At 36.3% G+C, this 27,925-nt stretch overlaps 1 protein-coding gene across 5 annotated transcripts in view; it reads left to right on the plus strand.

Annotated features, from left to right (window-relative positions):
- Positions 1-27,925, plus strand: part of PRKD1 (protein kinase D1) — a 637,423-nt gene that overhangs the window by 475,106 nt on the left and 134,392 nt on the right. For all 5 annotated transcript variants that reach the window (XM_063609299.1, XM_063609300.1, XM_063609298.1 and 2 more), the window contains one exon: positions 18,083-18,221. In XM_063609299.1, the coding sequence (XP_063465369.1) occupies positions 18,083-18,221 (139 nt within the window). The remainder of the gene's footprint in view (positions 1-18,082; positions 18,222-27,925) is intronic.

The raw sequence follows: 27,925 nt of genomic DNA on the forward strand, positions 1-27,925 counted from the left end.
GTGGCGATTCCTCAGGGATCTAGAACTAGAAATATCATTTGACCCAGCCATCCCATTACTGGGTATATACCCAAGGGATTATAAATCATGTTGCTATAAAGACACATGCACACGTATGTTTATGGCGGCACTATTCACAATAGCAAAGACTTGGAACCAACCCAAATGTCCAACAATGATAGACTGGATTAAGAAAATGTGGCACATATACACCATGGAATACTATGCAGCCATAAAAAAGGATGAGTTCATGTCCTTTGTAGGGACATGGATGAGGCTGGAGACCATCATTCTCAGCAAACTATCGCAAGGACAAAAAACGAAACACCGCATGTTCTCACTCATAGGTGGGAATTGAACAATGAGAACTCATGGACACAGGAAGGGGAACATCACACACCGGGGCCTGTCATGGGGTGGGGGGATGAGGGAGGGATAGCATTAGGAGATATACGTAATGCTAAATGATGAGTTAATGGGTGCAGCACACCAACATGGCATATGTATACATATGTAACAAACCTGCACGTTGTGCACATGTACCCTAAAACTTAAAGTATAATAATAATAAAATTTTAAAAAAAAGAATGACTCCAATTCCTCTTTGTAGAGTAGATTGTTGGGGGCAAGAGTAGGGGCAGGTGGCTTGTGCAGTTAATTCAGGTTTTGGAGAGGTTGTGGCTTGGACTAGGGAGACAGCAGTAGAGATGGTGACAAACTTTGGATTTGGAGTATATTGTGCTTTTAATGTACAGGCAACAAGATCTGTTGACAGATTAGATATGTGAGAGAGAAAAAGAAAATTCAAAGATAAATCCAGGGTTTCTAACTGAACTACTGGATGGTAGTGACATTTCTTGAGATGGGGAGCAGCAAAGAGGGGCAGTGGGGGCTGATAATTAAGAGTTCTGTTCTGAATATGTTAATATATGATACCTTGTAGATATATCTCAGCAGAAGTGGTGTATCAGTTAGATAGATGAGTCCGTGTTTTAAGGGGAGACTCAATGATAGAGTTAGAAATTTGTGTCACCTGAGTATAAATGATATTTAAAGTCTGGAGACTGGATGAGATCCTTTAAGAGCGTGATGATAAATAGAGAAAATAAACTTTCTGAAGAGTGAGTCCTGAACACTCCAGCACCTATCTAGAGATTGGAAAGAAGAAGACGATTCAGTAAAAGTGACTAAAAAGTGATAGCCAGTCAAGTGGGAGGAAAGACAAAAGAATACACTATTCTGGAATCCAGAGAAGAAGGTGTGTTGTTTGAAAAAGGGAGTGATCCACTGGGTCACATGCTGTTAAAATGTCTGTGAGGAACTGAGAATTACCCATAGAAGCTGGCAATGTGAAGGGCATTGATTGGCAGTTTAAAGAGAGAGAGTTGAGAGTAGAGGTTGGGCAGACAGCCTGCCTGGAGTCGATTCAAGGGAGCGTGCATGCAGGGAACTCAGATCCTTCTTGTGAGGCGTATTTCTATAAATGGGGTGGAATCTGAAGTGCAATATATCTTGAATGTTTTGTCTGCAATCTGAATTTTGATTGTTGTGTTTGAAGTTTTGTGAGGCAAGATGTTCTGTTTCCTAACATGTTCTTGTCTCCACTAGTGAATTTTATGTTCTATGAATTTAAAGTGAGACATCAAAATTTTTTTTGGTTCTCTTCTTGGTTCTCTGTGTTCAAACTAGCTTTCTCTCTCTTTCTCCACATATATATAAAATACCATGTTTAATTCAAATGTTTCCGTTTTAATTTTTATATATACCCTTTCTCTCCCTTCCAGTGAAAAGGCATGTGAATTAGTGCAGTGACGGAATCTAAATGAAACGACACACTCATGCAGCTAGCCTCTTCTGCACTCCCAGTTTCTTCTAGAATACAATAAAGATTTTTGAGAACTTCTAGTTACCGGCCTATTCACAAGCCTAGATTTCTCAGGTATCTTGGGTGTAAACTAGGTTTCTCTCAAGAAAAGTTTGTTCTGCCCTTTTGTAAAAGCAAAGAAACTCCTCTCAAAATATCTTGCTTAAAACATTTCTCACTCTGACTTCTTTATAGTCTTGTGATTATAAGCAAATTGGATTACAGAAATATAAAGGGAGCAGGATGAAGAATGTCAGGATGTTAGCTTTTTGGGGATTGACTGTGACAATCCCATGAAAGTCAAGAATTTTAGGCATATCTCTGACCTTCATGAGGGTAAGGGCTCTTTGTATTGTTTACTACTGTGTTCCCAGTTACCCAATAAAATGAAGATACAAACTTGTACTGAATAACTTATGTGACAAGGTATTTATCTAGCTCTCAGTAGGTAAGCTGCCATTGTTTCTCTAACAAAATGAAGTTATTTCATATTAGCCTAGATATATATTGATCGATTATATTCATGAAAAATGAAAGGAATTAACTATTTTATGCATAGTCACAGTATAACATTTTACCTTGATATTCATTTTTTACTATATCCTAAAGCAAAGAACATGAACATCTATAGATTTTTTTCTCAATATCTCATTTTTTATTTCAACCTTTCATGGGGTCAAGTGTAACTTGCTATTTTTTACTGTTCTTTAGATTTAGTCTTTGTAAATTATATCTTCCTTTAAGAGAGACAGCAACAGACCATTAGTCAGATTTGCTGGAAGTATGATACATTTCTCTATGACCTACTAACCTGAATCAAGATCCCAAACATCACAGATATTCATAGAACCTTTGCAGATACCTTTTTAATACAAGCATAGAAAGGTCTTTGTAGGCGGGTACAAAATCTGCTATTGGCCGTCGGTTCAGCTGAGGACATCTGGCCACTTGGGAGTGAACGGAAAGACCAAAATAATAAACGTCACTTATGTTGGGGTGGCAGGTGGTTTTATTGTCTTTGGCTCTCCTTTCCTCTCCTACATACTACAGCGTTTTTTTCCAGAAGCCGTACAGCATTCTACAAGGGGAGAAGAAATTCTTTCCTATCTCAAGGAACATCAAAGTAAATGAGAGAAATTGTTTTCATTTTGCTCCTTTAAATCAGATGCACTGTCCACTTGTCAGTACAAAGAAGAAAGAAATACACCACCTCCTTGGGGATTTGGCTTTGGGAAATGAGATTTTTATCCTTGGAACCAAAGGATCATTTGTAGCACAGTCAGAACAATGGAATTCCACTGAATCCATGCCAGCATCCACATCTATGGCCCTTGCTTGATTCTAGCACGATACATGGCATTAATGTAAAAATGTCATAATATTAATAAAAGAAAGGGTTTTTTAAAAAAAATCAGTTTGTCACTGAATATAGGTTAATTTTGAGGAAAAACAAGATATATAGATATAATGAGAATATATGTGTCAGTAAAATTAACAAAATGGAAGTTAAGAAAACCTTAGTTTTTCCTTTTTAGTTTTTGGGACTTAGGTAGAGCCAATTAGAGATCATGTGGAGCCGTATTGAAGTTATAGAAGGCAAGCAGAAAGACCACTGAGTGTGCATGATGTATGTGTCTGTGTCGCTCCTTATCTGACGTTTTTTAACTAGAACAGAGTGGCCTAGAAGAACTTCTCAAGGTCATGGCTACTTATAATAACAACAATGAACATATATAAAGCATTTACTATGAGTCTGGACCAATAGTAATTACTTTACATATGTTTGTTCATCTAATCTCTGCAGTGGTTCTGGGAGGTAGTCAATGAAGTAATAAACATACAAACAAGTATAAGTATATATGCAAGTATGTACACATGACATATGTCATATATGTATACATAAACATGTAAAATATAGAAATATGATTGAGGCAAGTTTATAAACATTAATTATGATAATATTCACGGTGAACTTTATTTATTTTTTAATTTTTATTTTAGGCTCCAGGGTACATGTGCGGATTTGTTATATAGGTAAACTCGTGTTATGAAAGTTTGTCGTATAAACAATTTTATCACCCAGGTACTAAGCCTAGTACCTAATCGTTATTTTTTTTCTGCTCCTCTACTTCCTCCTACCCTCCACCCTCAATTAGGCCCCAGTAATGTCTGTTGTTCCTTTCTTTGTGTCCCTAAGTTCTCATCATTTAGCTCCCGCTTATAAGTGAGAAGATGTGGTATTTGGTTTTCTGTTCCTGTGTTAGTTTGCCAAGGATAATGGCCTGCAGCTCCATCCATGGTCCTGCAAAAGACATTATCTCATTATTTTAAATGACTGCATCATATCCTGTGGTATATATGTACCACATTTTAAAAAATCTAGTCTGTCATAGATGGGCATTTAGGTTGATTCCATGTTTTTGCTATTGTGAATAGTGCTGCAACGAACATTCATGTGCATGTGTCTTTATATGGTTGAATGTTTTATAGGCCTCTGGGCATATACCCAGTAATGGGATTGCTGGGTCAAATAGTAGAGTTGAAGATAGCCAGGAACAGCTGCTACAAAGCTCATTTACTTTGGTTTTATTCAAAATCCAAAAGCCTGGGTCCAGGGCTTTCTGGTAAAGAAAAGTGCTCAGGGATTTCAGTTCTGAATCACTGTTTGTTGGACATTTGGCCATTCTTTCTGTATTTCCTTTCTAAGACAAGCAGAACTGAGAGGAAAGATCAAGGAGTAAAATTCAAGAGACTAGCTCTTAGCTATTATTCTGGCACTACCTACCACTGCCACCTTGAACATATTCCTTAATGTGTTCTGGACATCAACTTACTCATCTCTAAAATGAGTTTTTCTTCTCTAAAGTTAATGATTCTTTTGGTTAAACTTTTTTAGTTGCTGTCATAGCCCTCATTTTGTTCAATACATGTGTCCATTATTTTTAATTTGTTAAAATAATAAACACTTAGCCTTTATGAAATATAAAATATCTTCATTATGCTATAGTGACAGTTTTGTTGAGTGAGACAAATAGTGTGAAGTGTGAAGTACATTTTTTCATTTCCAAGCTGCACATCCACATGCCTAATTACTGTTGTGTGAATAATTTCAAAGTGTCTACTAAGACTTCTAATAGCTATCACTAACTAGTAATCTGTCAAGGTATAATGCAAGATAATATGTTTTTACACAACGATAGTGAGGCTCTCATTAATTATTACCTCCTGTAATTGCTTGATATGAACATTTGTTTTAAAACTCAAAAATTATATGCAACAAAATAATGATTTAAACTATCTCCAGGAAGTCTATATACAGAAATTGCTGCAATAGAGTTAATGATTTATTAAGTCATATCTCATTGCTTTTATCTTTTTAATAGATAACATGTTATTCAAATTAAAATAAAAGAAGGTTTTTGTCAACTATTAAGTATCTCACTGAGTCACATCTGCCTTAAAGAGAAACCTGTAATTTATTAGACTTCTTTAGCAATACTTGATACAAAACATCAATATATTTATGCTCAAGGAAGGAGGATTTGTAGTCTAGCTTTATTCTCCAAAGGTTAAGCGAGTTCAAGTTACATGTGTATTTCTATATCTTGTAGGACAACAAACTTTAGAATCTCATAGCCAAAATCTGCCATTTCACATTCAAAACTTTAATTTCAAAAGATTCCAGGCAGACCTTTCTTTAATTAGATATATTCCTTTTTGTCTTAGATATCTTTTCCCATTTATTTTATTTTATTTTTGCTGTAATGCAAATAGAGGGGGTAAAGTTAAGGTCCAAATTTAAAATTATGAAGGAAAACAGTTTTTTAAACAATCAGATTTTGAACTTAATAGAAAGGAGAGTGGCTAAAAAAAAAAAGAGAGATCTAAGCAGAAGATAGTCTATGGGTCAGATTCTAGCCCTGCCTTTAGGAAAACAGAGTGGAATAAATTAAAGTCTTGTCTTGAATGAGAAAAGGAAGTTATTTTATCAATACAGTGTAGAGAAGAAGACTAACCAGAGTGACTTTTGTGTTTCTAAATTTGGACCTTGAAGATTTCTGAAGTTGGTAGACACCTGGTGTTAGGCATTCCTTTACAAAAGAAGCACTGGGGCCACACAGTGGCTCATGCCTGTACTCCCAGCACTTTGGGATCCGCCAAGGATCAGCCAAGGCTGGCAGATCACTTGAAGCAAGGAGTTTAAGATCAGCCTGGCCAACATGGTGAAACCCTGTCTCTACTAAAAATACAAAAAGTAGCCAGGCATGGTGGCACACAGCTATAATACCAGCTACTCCAGAGGCTGAGGCAGAAGAATCACTCACTTCAACCTGGGAAGTGGAAGTTGCACTGAGCCAAGATTGCAGCGCCACTGCACTCCAGCTTGGGCAACAGAGTGAGACTCTGTCTCCAAAAAGAAAAGGAAAGAAAATAAGAGAAGAGAAGAGAAGAGAAAAGACAAAGAAGGAATCATTGGACTTGTGGAGCAGAAAGTTACGTGATTGCAGGTGCTGATGTGAAACAAAGAACTACAGAAGGAGCATTACAAGGTGTGTGACTTTTCTCAGAGTTATCTGCATTTGAACAGCATGCCCATGGCTCAGAAGATAACAAAGTAAAATGGGTTAAAAAATAAAAAAAGGTAAAGGATTTTAAGTAATATTTTATGAAAATAGGTATTACAGATTTATCTTCACAAATCAGATTTTCTGGACAGACACCTCAGTAATTCAACCAAGAATCTAAAGTGTAAGTTGCCACTAGGAGAGATAGCAAAGCCTTATGTTCGATGGTGGTTTTTAATTATTGTATGATAGAACATCATTCATTTTCTGCCTACTTTGGCAGGGAGTGGTGGTGGTAGTGGTGGTGGTGGTGGTTGGGAATTGGCATAAGTGAAGGAGGGAGGGAGAAAGGTGGAAGAAAGGGAGGGAAAAGGAAAGTCTTTTTTTATTTTTCTGGTTTCTGTTTCTTAAGATTACATTCAGAAACTAGACACATAGCTATGTGGTCACAGTGTGGAATTCTTTTTCATGTTCCTACTTTTGAGGATATAAAATCACTAAATAAAAGCCTGTACCCAAACTTGAAGAAATTTCGGAAATATGTCTCTAAATAATACTGGATTATTCACTTTATCTTTTCTTCCTTTCATTTATACTTTATAATGTGGTTTCTAAGTGGAACTCTAGTGTTAATGCTATTGGTGGGCTTAAACTATCCCGTACATTTTTGTTGTTACAGCTATATTGCTACATACGAGATAATCACCCAGTTCAATACTTATTTGTTGTCTTTTCATTGATATACTTAAATCTCTATAGTCTGATGTTAGATGATTTTTTAAAAATTGTAAGGGTGATTAAAAAGGGGATGGCTTTATTTCCTGGGCAGAAGTTAATAATACGAGTTTATGTTTGCTGTCTTGGTTCTCTCAAATGATCCAGTAGACCTCAGGATCTACTGCCTTCAGAACAACTTTGGACTGTCCCTTACAGCTGAATGCTAGAACCACTCCACCAAGGGAGCTAAGAGACATTTTCACCCATTTTTTTAGGCACTCTTGTTAAAACACTTGATCACACGATGTGTCCTTATCATGTGCCTACTCCTGGGACACAACACTTAAGGAGTGTTTCGGCTATGTTAGAAAGTATTTCTTTGCTCATTAAGAGGGTGCAGTCAATGTCACTAATTATTGTGGAAAGAGAGAGTTCTTGGAAAATGACTTGAGAATCATATTTAATGAGAAGGTTGCAATATTCAACTGCCTGATATATTCCATTATTGACCAGAATAATTTAATTTCAGAACTTTTATTGAATCCTCACCTTTTAGCAAAAGTAAACTGGCAGAGTATTTTCATTTCCTAATTGGGCCATGTCTCTCTTTCCATTTTGTTCCACTTGACTGAGTCATGGATTAATTTGTTTCTAGTATTGCTTGCCTATTGTGATTGGCCCAACTATGGAAAAGCACCCTTTGTTCCTTAGGTTTCCCGTTGGCCAGTTCACATTTCAGCTACTCATTAAAACATGTATTTATTCTACTCTGGAGCACATTGTCTGGCCAACCATGAATTTATAGTGAAATGTAACAGTAAATTGTGCTCTGTGGTCAAAAATGCCAAATGATACACACAGCAGCATAAAGGTTTCCAGCATAGGGTAGAATTAAAGAGCTTAGGACCAGTGCCTGGATTGTTGGCCATATTTTCACAGTGGCCAGTTTTGTTAGATTCAAACTTGGAGAGAGCTTGAAATCACTTATCTCAGATGTTTGCACTCACAACCACAAAGCCTCTGAGAAACACAGAACTGATCTTGTAATAAGCTCCAGCTGAGTTTACAAGCCTCTGAGCCTTTCTGAAAGCCTGTTTAGTTTAATGAGGGTTTTCAGATTTCAAAGCTCACACACCTTCACATAAAAACAGATGATTATGACCAAATTAGAGAATGATGTTCTCTGAGTGTGTTCCCCCAATATGTTCTCTTTTCAGTTGTCAGGCATTGTTTCAGTACGCTTTTCGCCGTCCAGACATCATTTTAAAGTACGATTTTGCTAAGTTTTATTGTATATAGTTTCTATTTAGGCAGAATGTTATGTTCAATAAAATGGATTTTTCTCTTAACAGTTAAAGACCAATATGCATTTTTATCCAATAATAAAAGGAACAATCTAGAAAAATGTAAACCTTCAGCTTCTGCTACCGTGACAACTGTCCTAAGAAGCTAGGTCTCCACGTTCACATGTGTGACCTACTTCATAGAGCTCTACAACCTGTTTCTGAATGGCTTGAAAGCAAAGAGCCATGTCTATGAAACAGATGGATATAGGAGAGAGAATATTCATACTTTAGTCATTTTGATATTGCAGATTACCTTTATGATCACTTATAACACTATCTTCATTGAAAAATATCGTGTTTAAATGATAGCTTTAATATGTGCAGCATATTTTGGTATTATTCTACCTAATTTTTTTAATGTCTTCTCAGCCACTCTTAGAAAGAAACGTAATAATAATTAGGATTTGAGGCATTCGAGCCTTACTTGAACACCAGATTATTTATTACATTGTAACCATCGTTTTACAAAGAGGCACCACACAAAATGTGAGGTTCAAATGTCAGCAGTACAGAAACAGAGAGAAATGGAATATAGAAGGGTTCTTGAAGAAAGCAAGAGGCATGTGAATGAGACCAGACTGCACTGGAATGGTGCTGAGCTAGTAGAACCCTTGCCTCCTAAGCCTCTTGAGTTTTCCCACCTGACTCTTGCATCACACAAGCAAATTGACAGCACATGAGTTAGAAGTCTCTATAAATTTGAGCTATTATTCAGGGAAATAGTTTGCTGTTTCATCTTTCTCTCCAGCTATTATTTTCTTACACGCCCCAGCCCAAACACTAAATCCCTTGAATTTTTTCTCTACTCTTTAAATCAGAATTAGCTACCCAAGGTTTGGGAAAGGATATGGAAAGAGGATCTGTGTCTTAATTACAGTCCTGCATTTTAATAAGTATTTGTTTTCTAATCAGGGACCACCTTATAACTGTTACTTAAAGTTCCACCCAGTGTAGCTCAAACTGGAGCCTGAGAGTTATATGATAATTCATACGTTTTGTATTTTTATTTCATTTTATTGCTTATCCTAAAAATGCACTCTTACCAGTTATGGAGATTACCTTTTTCTTTCACTTTTCTTGTAAAATGCAGTTTACATAGAATTAAATAGTCAAAATATTAAGTAGACAATATTACTATTCTCTATTTTAAAAGTTCATGAGGAGTAACTGGTTTGAGACATGCCCTCTTGCTCTAAACAAATAGGAAAACAATACAAAATTTATAAAATACTGTTTTAGACATTGGCCAACACACCGTGCAGTAATGTGATCCCTCAGAAAAGGGAAACAAACAAGGTAAGTACTATAAACACCCGAGCTTCCTGCCTAGCAGCAGGACCAGGGTGTAGTATAGAAAGGGAGAACCCGAGCAGAGCCTAATTGTCTCGCTGCTTAAAGAAGACAGAGATAAGAGCTCAGGGAGGCCAAGACAACAGGATTTGGGGGAATAATAATGGAAAGGCTGGACTTATACAAAGAAATAGCTCCAGAAATCTGTGTAAGGATCTGGTTTAGTATTTGACTGAATACAAATCTGTGTATGCACAGGGTGGAACTCTAAAGCAGGAGAAAGAGCAGTTGTTGGTAAGCTGTGAAATGACCACTTCCTAGGGCTCTCATAGGGCTGAGAGACATTTGAGTTTCTATCAAGCAAATAGGAGAAAGTTCACTAAACATTTGGGAGAATATTTAGAGATGTTCAAAGAGTCGTTAGTACTAGGAATAAACTATCCCCAGAACAAAGACTGCTATAGAGCTGTCCTAACAAAGCTTAAAAATAGGCCTTGAAAGGATAAAACTGATCTGCAATTAACTTAATGTTCTGCCAAGACAAATATCAATATCCATTAAAAAAAGACAACAAAGTCCAACTGCTCATATTAATTTATAATATCTGGCATCTAATTTACACATATAAAAAAGCAAGAGGCCGGGTGCAGTGGCTCACACCTGTAATCCCAGCACTTTGGGAGGCCAAGGCACGTGGATCATGAGGTCAGGAGTTTGAGACCAGCCTGGCCAAGAGACCAGCCTGGCCAATATGGTGAAACCCCATCTCTACTAAAAATACAAAAATTAGCCAGGTGTGTGGTGGGCACCTGTAATCCCAGCTACTCGGGAGGCCGAGGCAGGAGAATTGCTTAAACCTGGGAGGCAGAGGTTGCAGTGAGCCAAGATCGTGCCATTGCACTCCAGCCTGAGCAATAGAGCTAGACTCAGACTCAAAAAAAAGAAAAAAAAAAGGCAGGAAAGTATGACTCAAAACGAGAATGTAAACAGTTAATGGAAACAGACCAGAAATGGTAAAGGTGATAGACTTGATGGAAAAATAAATCAAGGATTTAAATGAAAGCATGAACATACTAAGGAGAGAAATGGAACACATACAAAAGAACCAAACACAACTTTTAGAACAAAAAATATAATATTTATATGAAAAGTTTACTGGGTATATATGGTTAGCTTTGTGTCCCCAACCAAATCTCATCTTGAATTGTAATCCCCGTAATCCCCATGTGTCAAGGGGATTATCGGGGGGAGGTAATTTAATCATGGAGGCAGTTTCTCCCATGCTATTCTCATGATAGTGAGTGAGTTCTTATGAGATCTGATGACTTTATAAGGGTTCTTACCCTTCACTCAGCACTTCTCCTTCCTGCAGCCTTGTGAAGAAGGTGTCTTGCTTTCCCCTTCACCTTTGCCTTGATTGTAAGTTTCCTGAGGCCTCCCAAGCCATGCTGAACTGTGAGTCAATTAAACCTCTTTTCTTTAAAAATTAACCAGCCAGCCTCAGGTATTTCTTTATAGCAGCATGAGAACCGACTAATGCCATATATTTAAATGGCAGATTAGATATTACAGTAGAAAATATCAGCGAACTGGCCGGGCGCAGTAGTTCACGGCTGTAATCCCAGCACTTTGGGAGGCCGAGGAGGGCAGATCATGAGGCCAGGAGATCGAGACCATCCTGGCTAACACGGTGAAACCCCGTCTCTACTAAAAATACAAAAAATTAGCCAGGCGTAGGGGCAGGCGCCTGTAGTCCCAGCTACTTGGAAGGCTGAGGCAGGAGAATAGCTTGAACCTGGGAGGCGGAGCTTGCAGTGAGCCGAGATTGCACCACTGCGCTCCAGCCTGCCTGCATGACAGAGCGAGACTCCATCTCAAAAAAAAAAAGAAAATATCAGTGAACTCATAGCAATAGAAATTATCCAAACTGAACCTCCCCTAAAGACAAAAACAAAGGTGAAAATTTTCTAAATGTCATGAAATGTATAAATCTGTAGTTCAAAGAACAGTGAACCTCAACGAAGATAAACTGAAAAAAAAAATCAAAGCACATCACTATCAAATTGTTTAAAGTCATTGATGAAGATTAAAACTGTAAAATAATTAGGGAAGAAAAAAACATTGCAAACAGGGGAACAGATAACGCGTACTTCTCATCAGAAATAATTCAAAGCAGGAGACAAGGGAATTACATTTTAAAGAGTTAAAAACATTAACATACAACTCTATATACAACAAAAATAGCTTTCCAAAAAAAGATGAGATAAAAACTTTCAGAGAGAAAATCTGAGAAAAGTGTTTGCCATCCAGCTTATATGAAATACTAAAGAAAATTCATCAGATGGAAGAAAGTGATACCATGTGAAAACTTGAATCTATACAAATCCAAAGAGTGACAGAAATAGTAAAATGAGATACTTTTTTATTTTAAAAATTATTGTAAAGGTAATTAATTATTTAAAGCAAAAAAATACCATTCTATTTTGGTTTTTCTAACATTTCTGTATGTAAAAGACAGAAAAATAGCATAAAGGCAGGAAGAGGAGACATGGAAATATACAGCTTTAAGGTCATTGTGTTGTGTGTGAAATAGGATAATTATACAAATAAACCAGGAGAGAAGATAAAAAGAAGTAAAGTACCAACAAATAATATCAAATAATATAGAAAAGGAAAAAAAGTAACAAAAAAACAGATGTAACAAACAGAAAAAAATTGGTAAGGTAGTATTCTTAATTGCATATACATTAAAATATAAATGATAGAAGCAACTTAAAAGGTAAAGATTGTTGGCCGAGCACAGTGGCTCACGCCTGTAATCCCAGAACTTTGGGAGGCCAAGGTGAGCGGATCACCTGAGGTCAGGAGTTCGAGACCAGCCTGGCCAACATGGAGAAACCCCATCTCTACTAAAAATACAAAAATTAGCTGGGTGTGGTGTGCACGCCTGCCATCCCAACTACTCAGGAGGCAGAGGCAGGAGAATCACTTGAACCCAGGAGTTGGAGGTTGCTGTAAGCCGAGATCGCACCATTGCACTCCAGCCTGGGCGACAGAGTGAGACTCGGTCTCAAAAAAAAAAAAAAAGTAGAGATTGTCAGACTGCACAAAAAGATGAGGGAGACATATATATGTTGTGTACAACAACTTTATAAAGACACAGGGATTAAAAGAATGACAACATAGTGCCATGGAAACAATTCTAAGAAGTTTAAAATGGTTATATGTTCATGAAGGACAAGAAATAATGCCAAATATAAAGAGGGACACCACATATATGAAAAGGATAAATTCTTCAAGAAAATGTACCAAGTTTCATTGTTTATACACCTAACAGCAGAGCTTCAGAATACTTAAAGCAAATAATAGAATTGAAAGGAAAAAGAGAAAAAAATCCACAAGTATATGTGAAGACATCAATATTTCTTTCTCATTAATTTATAGAACAAACAAAATTATTAAGCAAATAGAAAATCTGAAAAACTGTCAATCAACTTAATCTAATTGATATTTATAGAACTTGCCACCCAACAACAGCAGAATACACATTATTTTCAAATGCACATAGAATATTCACCAAGTTTGACCTTCTGGGCCATGAAACCTCTTAGGAAATGTAAAAGTGTCAAATTTATGCAAAGTAGGATTTGGACCTTAGCAGAATTAAGTGAGGAATTAAGAACATAAAGATATCTGGAAAAATCTCTGAGTATTTGGAAATTACACAACATTCTTCTGAATACCCTGGGTTAAAGAGAAATTCACAAGGGAATTTAGACTACATGTATTTAAAATTAATTAATGGTTTTAGTTGACAAAACTTATGTATATTTACCATATACAACATCATGTTTTGAACTATGTATACATTGTGGAATGGCTACATCAAGGTAGTTAACATATGCATACCTCGCATACTTACCTTTTTTTGTGTGTGTGATAAGTACACTTAAATTTTTCTACTCTCTTAGTGACTTTCAAAAATACAATATAGTGTTATTATCTATAGTCACCTCATTATACAATAGATACCTTGAACTTACTCCTCCTAACTTAAATTTTATATCCTTTTTCCAACATTACTGACCATTTCTCACCCACTGTTTAGCCCGGATAACCACTATTCTACTCTCTGCTTTTATGCATTCAGGTTTTTTAGATTCCACATACAGTAGTTGTTTTTATGTGCCTGGCTTATTTCACTTAACGTATTATTCTCCAGGTTTAATCATGTCCCGAATGTTAGTATTTCTTTCTAAGGTTGAGTGGTATTCCATTCTGTATCAATACACCACATTTTCTATATATATTTATTCATTGATGGACACTAAGGTTGATTCCATATCTTGGCTACCGTGAATAATGCTGCAGTGAACATGGGAATGCAGTTTTCTCTTTGAGATCCTCATTTCAATTCCTCTGGATATTCCTTATGGATACCCAGAAGTCAGATTGCTGGATCATATGGTAGTTAGATTTTTAGTTTTTTGAAGAACCTCCATACTGTTTTTATAGTTGCTGTACCTATTTACATTCCCCAGAGTGTACAGGGTTCTCTTTTCTCCATATTTTCATCAATACTTGTTATCTGTTCATTTTGTTTTTGTAGTAGCCATTTTAACAGGTTTGAGGTAATATCTCATTGTGTTTTTAATTTGCACTTCTCTGAATGGTGATGTTGAGCAATTTTTCATATATGTGTTGTCCATTTGTATGTCTTCTTTTAAGAAATGTCTATTTTTCATATACTTATTGGCCATTAGTACATCTACTTTTGAGACATGTATATTCAGATCCTTTGCCTATTTCTTAATTGGATTATTTGTTTTCTTGCTATTGAGTTGTTCCACAGGTGGTCTCTACACTCTGTTGATTGTTTCCTTTGCTGTGCAGAGGCTTTTTAGTTTGATGTCTTAACATTTGTCTATATTTGCTTTTTTTTTTGTTTGTGCTTTTGGGGTCATATAAAAAAAATCATTGCCCATACCGATGTCATGGAGTTGTCTCCACATCTTCTAGTAATTTTACAGTTTTAGGTCTTATCTTTATGTCTGTAATCTATTTTGAGTTTGTTTTTATATATGGTATGATAGAAAATATTTTGAATTGAAAGAAAATAAAGACACAGCTTTATCAAAATTTGTGAAATATTGCTGAAGTATTTATTGCATTAAATGGTCATATTAGAACTAAGTCTCAAATGTCTCAAATCAATAATACAAGCTTCCACTATAAGAATCTAGGAAGAAAAGAACAAATTAAAGTTAAGTTAAAGGACAAAAAACCAAACACCGGATGTTCTCACTCATAGGTGGGAATTGAACAATGAGAACTCATGGACACAGGAAGGGGAACATCACACTCTGGGGACTGTTGTGGGGTGGGGGGAGGGGGGAGGGGGGAGGGACAGCATTAGAAAATATACCTAATGCTAAATGACGAGTTAATGGGTGCAGCAAACCAACATGGCACATGGATACATATGTAACAAACCTGCGCATTGTGCACATGTACCCTAAAACCTAAAGTTTAATAATAAAATAAAATAATAAAATTTAAAAAAAGAATATATAAAAAAATAAAGTTAAAGAATGGAAATAGTAAAGATAGGAAAAGAAACCCATGAAACTAAGTATAGAAAAATAATAGAGAAATTCCATGAAACAAAAACTGGTTCATTACAAGAAAAACATAAAATTGACAAATTTGTTACCAGACCAAACAAAAAAGAAAGGATATAAGAAGTTAATGAAGAGACATCACTACAAACTGGATAGTCATTAAAAGGGTGGTAAGGGAATCACATGAATAACTTTATGCCAATAAATTTGACAACTTGGATGAAATGGATAGCTTTCTGAAAATAAACAAACTGCCAAAAGTCACTTAAGAGGAAATTGAAGTCTAAGGTGTACTATACAGATATTGAATATGAAGTTTTAAGCCTTCCAGCAAAGGAAAATCTGGGCTTACAGGGCTTCAGCAGAGAATTCTACCAAACATTTAAGGAAGATATAATAGCAAGTCTGCACAAATCTTCCAGATATGCAAAAAAATGAACCTCAATCCATATATTTTGCCCCATTCAAAATTTACCTTGAAGTAGAACATAGAATCAAATGTAAAATTTTAAACAATGCAATTTGTAGAATAAAATATAGGAGAAAATTTGGTTATGCAAAGATTTATTAGCAAAAGCAGGTCTATAAAGAAATACATGATAAAGTGGGCTTTTTATAAATTCACAACTTTTTGTAGAAATCAACAAACCATTTCTAAAATGTATATGGAAATTCAGTGGTCCTATATCCAAAACAATCTTGAAAAGGAAAAAACATTGGAAGGCTCTCACTACCTGAATTTCAGGCTTAGGATAAAGCTACAATAATAAATATAATGTGGTGTTATTTTTATTAAGGATAGACATACAGCAGCTCAAACATGAATTTATCATATGACCCAACAATGCTGCTTCTGGGTATTTACCCACAAGAAACAGAAACATGTACCCACTGAAATACTTGTACATAATGTTCATTGCATTTTTATTTGTAATAGCTGCAAAGTGGAAAAAAAGACTACAATGTCCATCTGTGGGTGAACTGATAAACAATTATGCTAGATCCATTTAATGAAATACTAATAAGTAATAAAAGGAGAAAGAACCCAAATGTATATATGAATGAATCTCAAAAACTTTATGATAAGCAAAAAAAGCCAGCCAGAAAAGAGTATATATAACATATTTTATGATTTCATTTACATGAAATTCTGTGTCAGACAAGATAAACTAGGGTGACAGAAAGTAGATGTGTGCCTGTGGTTAAGATTGTGGGTTGCATAGATTGCAATAAAACTTTTGGGGTTGATGAAAATGTCATGGCTTGATTGTGATTTTGGTTATATGGGTAGTTATATTTGTCAAGACTCATAGATTTATCCACTTATATCAATTTATTTCATGTAATTTATACTTCAATGAAGTCGATTTTTAAAATAGTGCATGAGGTGTCCATTGTTTTTTAAAGTGGAGAAAATGTTATTTTTATTTTCCCTTTGTTTCCTTGTGCTCTAATAGTATTATTGGAGATATTTCTAAAAAAAAAAAAAAGTGAACTAAGTTTTTTTTTCTTTTAATTAGCACACTGGAAGCAGTGACATCATTTCAGCTGTTGTGTTTTGTTTTTTTTTTTTAAGGAAGTTAACTTTACTAAGTGACATGCAGAATTAGTTTTAAGCCTGGTCATCAGCACTAAGAACAATAAGATGTTCTCATTATATTTATTTTTAGTTCATACAAAATGATTCATGTGAATTTAGCCCCTAATTCTAAGAAAAAGAAAGAGAGGTTTATAATGTATTGTTTTTATCTCCAGAAGGTATTAGATTCTGGACACTTCTCCCCAACAGTAGCTTCTTAAAGTCCACCTATATTGACGTAAGTGTCAGATCTGTCATCAGTTCCAGGATGAAGAAAGATAATTTTCTTTTTCCCTGAGTTTGCATCTTTTCCCACTATATTACAAATGTCAATTTATGGCAGAAATAGCATTCTTTAATAATTATGTGAAAAAGTCATTACAAGAAAAGGGCCCTTTTCACATAATAAATTAGCCTGGGTTGTTTGCTTTAACAAAAACCCTCCATGCTGTGCAGATGGACCTTTTCTTACACTGCTCATGAGATTGTGGATTGGCAGACTGCATGAAAACCACATGGAATGCAGTAGGGGCAGCAGCAGAAGGGAGAGTTGGGTTGCCTCCCCTGATCTCCTGATCAAAGGACCTAGATAATGCTACTGCTCACATACAGAATATGTTTAGATTTATTGAGGCATCTCTTATTTTTGAATATGCCAAAACAGACAGACCCAGTTTTTTGCAAACAAATTGCCATTATTATGTGTAATAGAATTGGAATAAAGCAACTCCCATTTTTTATGTTATTGGATTGCTCTAAATCATCTGAAAGTGCACACCTCTTCCCACCTATATTTCTTAACCACTTTACTGCCAGAACTTATTTTAATCTTATCTCATATTCTCTTGTTTTCTTGCTCTCTAATTAGAAAACCACTTGACCATTACTGCCCCCATGATCTATGTGATTTCTTTCCTTCTGATTTGGAGTCTTCCCAATATCAACTCTACCATGTATTTATTTTTTTAATTTTAAAATATGTTAATGATCCAGATACTTTGAACTTTTCTAATTAGCTTGTATTTGTGCCCTGAAATACTTAAAACAAAATATTTGGAAGGATTTTGACATTTACACTCTCGTGGTATTTGTATTTGCAGTTCCCTGAATGTGGTTTCTATGGAATGTATGATAAAATCCTGCTTTTTCGCCATGACCCTACCTCTGAAAACATCCTTCAGCTGGTGAAAACGGCCAGTGATATCCAGGAAGGCGATCTTATTGAAGTGGTCTTGTCAGGTAGTATACTTTTGTACTTTTTCTTTATCCGTAGATTAGAAGTTGTATTTGAAGAATTCTTGGGCATATGTTTTTAAGGAAACATAAAAAGCATATCTCAAACTCAGCTCCAAGAGAAGATGTTGGAGCTCTGTCCACATGAAAAAGGGAAACAAAAGGTTTCCCTTTAACTGGCTGTGTCCACACCCAGAACTGCTCCAATCACGTCTCTTGACTTAACATTCCCTCCCAGCCCCCTCTCAGCCTCTAGCAACATACAGATGGCGTCATTCAGCACCTTGAATCATTTGGACAGCAGCAAAAGCAAACAAGAAACTCACCCACAGTGAAGCTAAATTAGCTGTCAGGGCTGCAAATGTACAGAATGTGTGGAAGCCAAGAAATAACACCAGGGCTAAGAAGCCTTTGACTTGCTAAGGTCAAAAGTCCGGTAGCTATGAGGTAAGCCAAGACCAAGGAGGAAGCCAGAGCCCAGGAGTTACAGCAGGTCAGGTCACGCCATGTGACGCTAGTTAACTCAGTCCCTGAGAAATGGCTACATTTGCTTCTGCTCACATTTGTATTTCTTGTTTAGGATTTAGCAGTTAGTAATAGGACTGTGCCTAACCAAACAGAAAAAAAAGAATGTATTTAACCTTCTTAAAAAGCACCAGAGAACAGCTAGAGTGGAGATCTTTACAATGATACTCAATGCAATGATAATGTATCCAAATTTTTATTGTTTATTTTTGTTAAAAATTGAATAATTATTGAGAAACTTGGATTGCCTTGCTCTTTTCTCCTCTCCTGCCTTCTTTGTTTACCATCTCTTTGAATAAAAGAAGTCCAGTAGCATTACAGAGTCTCAACTTTATTTCCTCAAGTTCCTCAACTTGTTCAGAGCCCAGTACTTGGATGCACTGATTATAATTCAGTTTATCTTTGTTTTATTCACTTTGCTTTGATTCAGTCTAGTTCTCTTTTTATCTTTATTGGTTGCCTACAGTTGTGTGAGATCCTGGGATTGCCACAATTTCATTTTGTAGATGGATCCTATAAAACAACTTTTTTGCTAGATAAAGGTAATTATTTTTCTATTGCCTGTAGGGTTGCCAGTTGTTACATAAACAAACTAAAAAAGCAAAAGCTTTGATGGTTTTTTATGCCTTTTTTTTGAAGAAGTCACTTGCTTTGTCTGGGTTTTCCTTTTTCCTTTCCTTTGGCTCTTTTGACATTTGCTTACTTCACCTGACCTCTCAAAACTACGGACTAGACATGTTGTTTTCTAAGTTTCCTGCTTCTGAACACTAAATTAATTATTCAGGGAAATCATGCACTGGATCAGTTCTTGCCATAATTCATATTAAACTCATAGCCAGGCTGCCTTGTAAATAATGTAATATGTTTTATCAGTCCTTTTGCCTTGTGTCAATGTCCAGAAATATATGAGGACTTTTAAAATTGCATTTCTAAATATAATGTATTATTCTTTCCATTTTACTTTTGTTATCAAGCACATTAGAGTAGTGGCAGACAGATTGAATGCAACCTGTGTGTGGGTGTATTTATGTAGGAGAGGACTGCTTATTTGCATGTTATCCCAGCATTAATGAGCCAGACCTGCTCTTCCCTCGTGTTGACCTGATGTAGCCCTCTAGAATTCCCTTGCTGCGTGAGAACAGCATTCTGCTTTTCCTCTCCCATCTTTGCAAATTGAGAACTTCATTGTGCCTATGCCCCACCTCCCCTGCCATCCACCCTTTATGTTCCATCTCTCCTGTTTTCCTGGCCACAGTTGTTGAGAGGGCATTTAAGAGCAGCCCATTTCCTTACCTGCTTTCCCAGCACCAGACTCCAGAAGGGCTCCCTGACTCTTACCAGCTATTTTGCTGGAATTTAAAAGGAGCTATTCTCTAACAGTTTAATTCTAGTTTTGAATGACATAGTGCCATTTTCCCCAATGTCATTGACCCTTTAAATTGTTCAGTTATGTATATCAGTTACACACACACACACACACACACACACACACACGCACACTCAATTATGTTTAGATCTCCTGCGCTTACCTGTAACCATCGGCAGCAGTATTCTCCCAGCTCCTCTCCCACTCTATTGCTTAGCATTGTGATTTGCTCAATAAATGTTTATGTTTACAGTAGTTTTTTAAACCATCCCACCCCTTTGTATTACAACCCTGTTTCTTACTCATATCTCTTATCTCTTTTCCTGTAGCCTTTTTAGGCCCTGAGTCTATTGTGATCAAATGCCTGATGTTCCTTTCTTTTTCCTGGTCTTTATGTCTTCCTTGCATCCTGACTCTCCTGAAGGTGATGCCCCATTTCCAAGAGGCTTTGCCTCTTATTTTCCTCCTCTCTTAGTTGAGGAGTTGAGTGATATGGCCCTCTTCTAATTTCCCATTGCCATTTAATTATTTATATCACCTTCTTTGCAGTGAAGTGATTTATTTTCCTCCAAGACTCATTTCCATTTAAGTATGGCAATAGTTGGTGTCAGATTCCTAATCTTACTTTCCATTTTAAGCACCCATTCATCTTTGGTTCTGTTAACATGCATGTTTATGATTCTTCAGATTCCTTATTATTTATTTTTGTTATCAGTCACCCATAGTGCCATTCCTGACTTCACCAATAAGACAAGGCTCCAGCTTCAAAATCTCCACTTGGTAGAACTCCTCTTCTCCTACTCCAGCCTGTCCATCTTGTCCATCTCTACCAAGTGCACATTCCTGTTCCCTGTCTTTTTCACTGTATTTTAATCACTAACTCCCTACCATTTTTGACCATATTTTTCTATTTCTTTTTTCTCCACATAGCATGCAGCTTATTATATTCACGTCTTACACCACACTTCGATGGAGTTTCAATGACTTTGTATACCCGGGCAGGGCCTGCAATACCTGTTGGTAATCTGAATAACTTTACCACCCATTCTTGCCATTCTTTTCCTGAGCCATATAGGACACACAGTTCCCAGCCTTCCTGACTAAATGCAGATCCAACTTTCACCTGGCCTAACCAGTGTTCAGCAATCTTTTCCCCACCTCATCCTTTTGTTATCCATAGATACGAGGTTCTCAATAAATATGTATGAGTTCACTTATTAACTACTGGCTCGGAGAATAAAGTTACTACATATACAACGTTTTGTAAAAATATCGATTTGTTGTAAAATATTATTTCTAGATATATCCTCAAAAATAAACTGAACTTCAAGTCTTCTTGCTATGCATTCTTTTGGCCCACATAAGAGAAATTAGGGCCTATCAAGTGAGTAGGATTGTACCATGTTATAATTTGTAGCAAGGCGAGTGATAGCTGCAAGGACACTTCAGGCCATAGGTGCAGGGGAGCTTGGATTACATACTCATTCCCGACCTAGTCCCTGAAGAGGACACGAAGGGTGCTGATTGCCCTGGGATATATGCTGTTTCCTGGAGGTGTAGTTAAGCATCAGTTTCACCAAAACTGCAGTGGGTAAAGGAATAAACAAGCTGTGGACATTTTCCTTCTGAAGCCTGTAGTTTTACTGTTAAGTTTTATTTATCCAAACTTTCTTTTTCCTTATCACAAATTAAATTTTACTCTGTAGTTTGACATAAACATAACCTGGTTGTTTTTATATTTAACTAACAATCTACCAGCAGGAACATTTTCTGACATAGGACTGCAGTAAAAATGAGAGAAAAAAAATAGGGAAAAATTTCAAGGTTAATTTTGTTTCTTCAGACAACATCAAGATTTTTTTTTCTTTGCTTATATCATTTTCTGCCCAGACTTTTCATCATCTTTTAACTGATTTGGGAGTGAAAACTAACCAAGCTGCTTCTGGCTAATTTGCTGATTTTTTTCTCCCTCCCTTTCTTTTTGAAAAACATGACTAGTGTGAGCTAGTACATTTAAACGCAGTAAGCCAGGAAAAGATTGCTCATGAGTAGATGGATTGGGTTATTGAGGAAAAAAATAACAACTGCATGAAAGTTCCCTACCCCACCTATTGCCACTACTGGCAAATTCTCTTTGTGTGTTAAACAAAGGACTAGCATTCTTACTATTGTTAAGAAGTAGGAAAACACTGAACATGGAATTTTTTTTTTTTACCAAAGCCAAAGTCTAGTTCAAGTGTATGGTACTGAACTATAAAATCAAGGTTATGGAATGTATTTGAAGCCTTCTTCGTGGTGGGCCTCTATCAAATCCTGATAATTCAGCCTTAGCAAACAAATTAGTAACAGGACTACACTTACATGACTCAAACGCTATTTGGTTGGTTTTGGCTTGATCTCTAATAATTATCAGTGTGTATATGTGTGTGTTTATGTATGTATGTGTATGTATCTTGTAGGTAGTTAAATAGAGACTAGAAAAGGACTACAAGAATTCCTCAAATAAAATCAGAGTTTTAAAAGTTTGAGAGATAAATGTTGAATCTTTCCTTCTTACATTTAAGGTTAAAAAATAGATGTTTTTCTTGGGCTTCTTTCATTATAGATTTACAGTAGATTATCTTGTATTATAACTTTTACAAAAAGCTATTTCCACGTGTAGTTAGTTTTTGGTCCTGACTATCAAGAGAAGGGCGCCTCATTAGAGAGCTGGCACTGTAGTCCAGGCAGAAGAGCCATGGGCCTATTCTCGGGCCATGACAGAAGAGCTGAAAATGAGGCAGAGCGGTCAGGAAATATTTTAGAAGTAAAATTAAACAAACATAATAACCATTTTGATGTAGTTGATGAATGAGGAATGAAAAAATGAACAGAACTCTCAGGAGAGCTACAGCTATGTGAGAGTGTGATGACATTTCCCTTATCCCACCCCAAGTCTTGCCCTCATACATTGTTCAATGTGTTTGCCAAATGATTCAGGTACTTATCTGAGGGGCTGAAGAACTAATTTCTCAGGAAGGTAGTACCATTGATTTTCTTCGTGATTTTGTACAAGTTGCAAAACCTTTGGGCTTCAGGAATTTGTTTTTTTTTTTTTTTTTTGAGACAGAGTCTTGCTCTGTCACCCAGGCTGGAGTGCAGTGGCTCAATCTTGGCTCACTGCAACCTCCACCTCCCGGGTTCAAGCAATTCTCCTGCCTCAGCCTCCAGAGTAGCTGGGATTACAGGCTCACGCCACCACACCCCGGCTAATTTTTGTATTTTTAGTAGAGACAGGGTTTCACCATATTGGCCAGGCTGGTCTCGAACTCCTGATCTTGCGATCCGCCCATCTCGGCCTCCCAAAGTGCTGGGATTACAGGCGTGAGCCACCGCATTTGGCTTGGGCTTCAGGATTTTTTGTTTGTTTGTTTTTTAATCAAACAAAAGCTTCTACTAGATGAAAGTATCATACAGTGATAATATTACATGCATTCTATTTTTGTTTTCATTCTGGAAGTAAAGTATTAGGCATGAGGATAGAGTATAATTTCCAGGGCCAGAGCATCTGAGTTCATATCCTTTATCTATTCTTCACTACTTACATCATTGCCAAGACTTGTAATCGTTCTGTGCCCACGTTTCCTCATCTGTAAAATGGGGATAACCCTAGCACCTATATTGTAAGGTGTTTACATAAATTAAAATTAATTATTGCTTGTAAAGCACCTCAGACAGTTTCTATACGTAGCAACTCCACAATAAATGCAAACTATTAAGATTGCTGCTTCTCCTCACACTCTAAGCAGCCTTTAAATGTGATGTGTATGCTTATTAAACATACCACAAAAGGGAATCCTCGTCCTTTAACTTTGGAAAATGTTGGGCTAAACAACTTTAAAGGAATTATTTGCTCCAAGACTTTTTAGAACTTTGGTGCACGCTAACGTGAAGCATAATTCTCCAAAATCATGCCCAAGTTCACTTGCTCACGGAATACTTTTTCCCGTCTCTGAGCATCTGGTGAGTCCTGGTTCAGCAGGCCACTCTAGAGATACTCCTCTGGGTGATGACCATGGAACAAATTGTCTGAGAGGATGATCCAGTCTCTCTGCACAGAGGGGGAGGATTTGAGCCATAGAAAAGTAGGAGTTAGGAGCATGAAATCTTCGCCTACATAATATCACAGGTTTTTGAAGCAGTTTATGTGAGTAATTTGTTTCCTTCACAATGACTCTGGAAAGTAGAGAAGTCAGATATTTGAAAAGCTATAGAATATAAATTGTAACTTGCCTATGTCCTGCAGAGAGTAGGAGTAACACCAGAGCTTGAATCTAAGTGTTCAGTCACTATTAATACCATTTCAATACCATTTAGCCCTTTGAACTTGAACAAGTAAACAGAAATAGTTGAGGACTTGTTCAAAGAATTCCTATTACAGTAAGAGTTTATATTTCAGGGACCATTGATGATATTTGTAACAGCAAAAGTAGCAGTGAGCTTCGGGAACCATTGAGATGATGTTTATCATAGGCCATTATCATAACAATGTAAATATTTAATTCATATACTCAAACTTTAATGAGGTTAAGAAAACCCTGAAGGTTCTTCTCTATAGTTATAATACAAAATATAAAGCAATATAACAGTGCCACTGCATCACCAGGATCCCATCATAAGTTCACAATTCTGATCAAAATGGAAATAGTGTCTTAGGGTCACTATATTTAAGAAATCCTTATAAGCATGTTTTACTCCTCCTACGATTCAGTGCGTAAACCATAAACCAGAAAAAAATATATGGTAACAACATTTTATTAAGCTTCTTTTTTCTTTTATACAAAGTGCAAATTACTGACTTTATATAGCATTGTACCAGTTATATTAATTTCTCTTAGATATAATACATTGGTTAGCAATGTAGCAATATTTTATCTTCTCTGAAATTTAGGCAGAAGCTAAAAACCCCAAGAGTGATATAGTAAATCACTGTATTATTTCCTCAAAAGTACATTGCATAGATATAGTTTTTGTTTGTTTGCTTTTAAGAAGGCAGAATTAATTGTGCGCAACAGCTTCTCAGCCCTACTACTACTTGGGTAACTAAGGTTTTATAAGACCTGGCCTTCAATGCTCAATTTATATTTCTTTGTGTTTGTACTTGGACGTCTAAGTGTCACAGGCTGAATGGACAACTCTTCTCTAACTTCAGTTGCAATTATCTTTGCAGGTGGTTTTGTAACAGTGGAAAATTTAAATGTGAAAATACACATCATTTCTCTTTTCTCCCAAGTATGGCTTATGTTAACTGTGTCTTCAGCATTTCCTTTTTGTGATTGTTAGTACTCTCTTTCCATTCTTATCTTTCAAGTAAACCTGTGTATTAGTCCATTTTCACACTGCTATAAAGATACTACATGAGACTGGGTAATTTATAAAGAAAAGATGCTTAATTGACTCACAGTTCCACATGGTTGGGGAGGGCTCAGGAAACTTGCAATCGTGGCAGAAGGTGAAGGGAAGCAAGGACCTTCTTCACATGGCAGTAGCAGAAGTGCCTGTGAGAGCTCAGGGAAAACTACCATCTATAAAACCATCAGATCTTGTGAGAATTCACTCACTATCACGAGAACAGCGTGGGGGAAACCACCTCCATAATTTAACCACTTCCCTCCCTCGACACGTGGGGATTACGATTCGGGTGGGGGCACAAAGCCTAACCATATCAACCTGGTTTTAATTTCTTTGTGCCACACTAAACCATTTTCTCAGAGAAGAGAATGCAGATTGGAATGTTTCCATACACTCCCACTTTTCCCTACTTGTGACTTCAATAGGGATATTGTGCTTGGAGCACTTCTTCCTCACTTTGATAGTTTTCTTGGTTATTTATCTCCTTATAGAGTGGACTCTCCAGGGAGGAGATGGAGAAGCAGTGACACAATAGTGCATTGTTTCTCCATCTATTTTTCCTCAAGCACCCCTAAGTATCAAGGCAGAGGGAAGAAATTCTGTCCAGGTCAATTGGGGAATAAGGCAAACCCTGAAGTGAAAAGTCTTTTGAAGCCTCTTATTTCATATGAAAATTTTATGCACATTTTCCATTCTGGTACATTATATTCTTTATGCTATATACTTTTAAATAAATAATATTTCTTGCCACATATTGTTCTTTTAGAAATAATAATAACAATATTGATGGTAATATAACAATAGTGATGGTAATATATTTATGATATGTTATGCACTGTTCCAAGTGCTTCACATATATTAACTCAGAAATATGAATCATATTTATGTTATAACATATCTCCACATAGCTTCAATTTCATAAGTAGTTGATTTTCAGTCAATACTTTGGTTTCAGTCCCAGAGTTGTCATTTATTTCTTATATAATGTTCAGCAAGTCACCTCATTTCCCTGAATCTTGATCCATCTGCTGTAAAATAGCATTAACAGTATCTCCAATATATGGTTTGGCTGTAGAATTCATAAGAATAAATATAAAGCATTTCACAGGATGGTTGCCAAATGTAAAGTAATCAATCCTCTCACCCCACCTCCACCCCACTGCACTACACATTTCTTGAAATAGGAATGATTTGTTTTAATATTTGAAACTTTAGGATCTGGTATATCACATGCAATTAATATCTATTTATTGAATGAAAGAATGAATCCTTAAATCAATGAAATGTACAAGCCAGCAAATCCATGAATAATTAAATTGATGTCCTATGTATGATATCCAAAAGTTAATGTTGTTGTATAGGAATTGAATTTTAGTGTCTACCGTTAGTTCTTCTTGATATAATCTATTAGTAAAATTAATATTATCATCTGATTAATTCTTTTTTTTCTGGACTCTTGTTGTCTCCTAAATATTGTCAAAAATATCTTTTAGAAAATTGTTTGTTTATTTTAAAAAGTCCTGTTTTTAAACATTGCAGTTTCTTTCACGGTATTTCTCAAGCAAAATTATACTTAATTCATGGAATACCAATTGTTTTCCTAATTTCTGTGACTCCTGGATTGTGTTCATCACCATGACCAAATAACCCCATTTGCTATTGTACTAAATTCACTCTTCAGTGAATCAGTTTTCCCAACCATTGCTCTTTTCTTCCTAAATATTCTTGCTTTCTTTCTGAGATATATTCAGTAGTTACTCCTTTTTGATGTACCCCCCAGTACTCATCTCATCTGACTTCATCAATTTATTCATTGTCTTTTCCTTCCTGGAGCCTCTGTGTTTCATATCTTCATTACAGCTCCTAAGAGGTGGCACTGAAGATGGCCTTGGTCTCTGGCCTTTCTATTTCAGAGTCTGGAAGGAAAGAGGATTGATATCTTGAGGTCTGGCTGACCTCTCCTGCTGTTCCTTCTTCCCCTCCTCCTCTGTAGTTTTATCCATTTAGCAGAACAGCTGTCCCTGCCTAAGGGTCAGCTGGCAAGACCTACAGAAAAAGTTGAGTCATGTGCTCCAGAAATGGATTCTAAATCTCCATAGATCTCTGTCAGCAGTACATACCGTGGTTTTCAGGGCATATCAAGCTCCTCTACTCACACAGAATTAGCCTAAGGCCTAGTTCCTCAACATCTGGCAAGTGGATTTTCGGCCAGAAATTATTGTTTCTCCTTCTCTTCTCTTTTCATCTATTACTGTGCTAATTGAAGACAGTATTATAACTGTCACCCACGTAAACAGGAAAATAACACGAGGGCAATGAAAACCACACAAAGGGGACTTTTGTCTCTATGTTCTGGTTACTATGAAGCTAAAAATTCCTTATATTTGCTTCTTAGAATGGAAGTTTAACGGTCTGGTCTAATTTATGT

This window comes from Symphalangus syndactylus, chromosome 9 (genome assembly GCF_028878055.3).
Source record: "Symphalangus syndactylus isolate Jambi chromosome 9, NHGRI_mSymSyn1-v2.1_pri, whole genome shotgun sequence".
In the NCBI taxonomy this organism is placed as follows: domain Eukaryota; kingdom Metazoa; phylum Chordata; class Mammalia; order Primates; family Hylobatidae; genus Symphalangus; species Symphalangus syndactylus.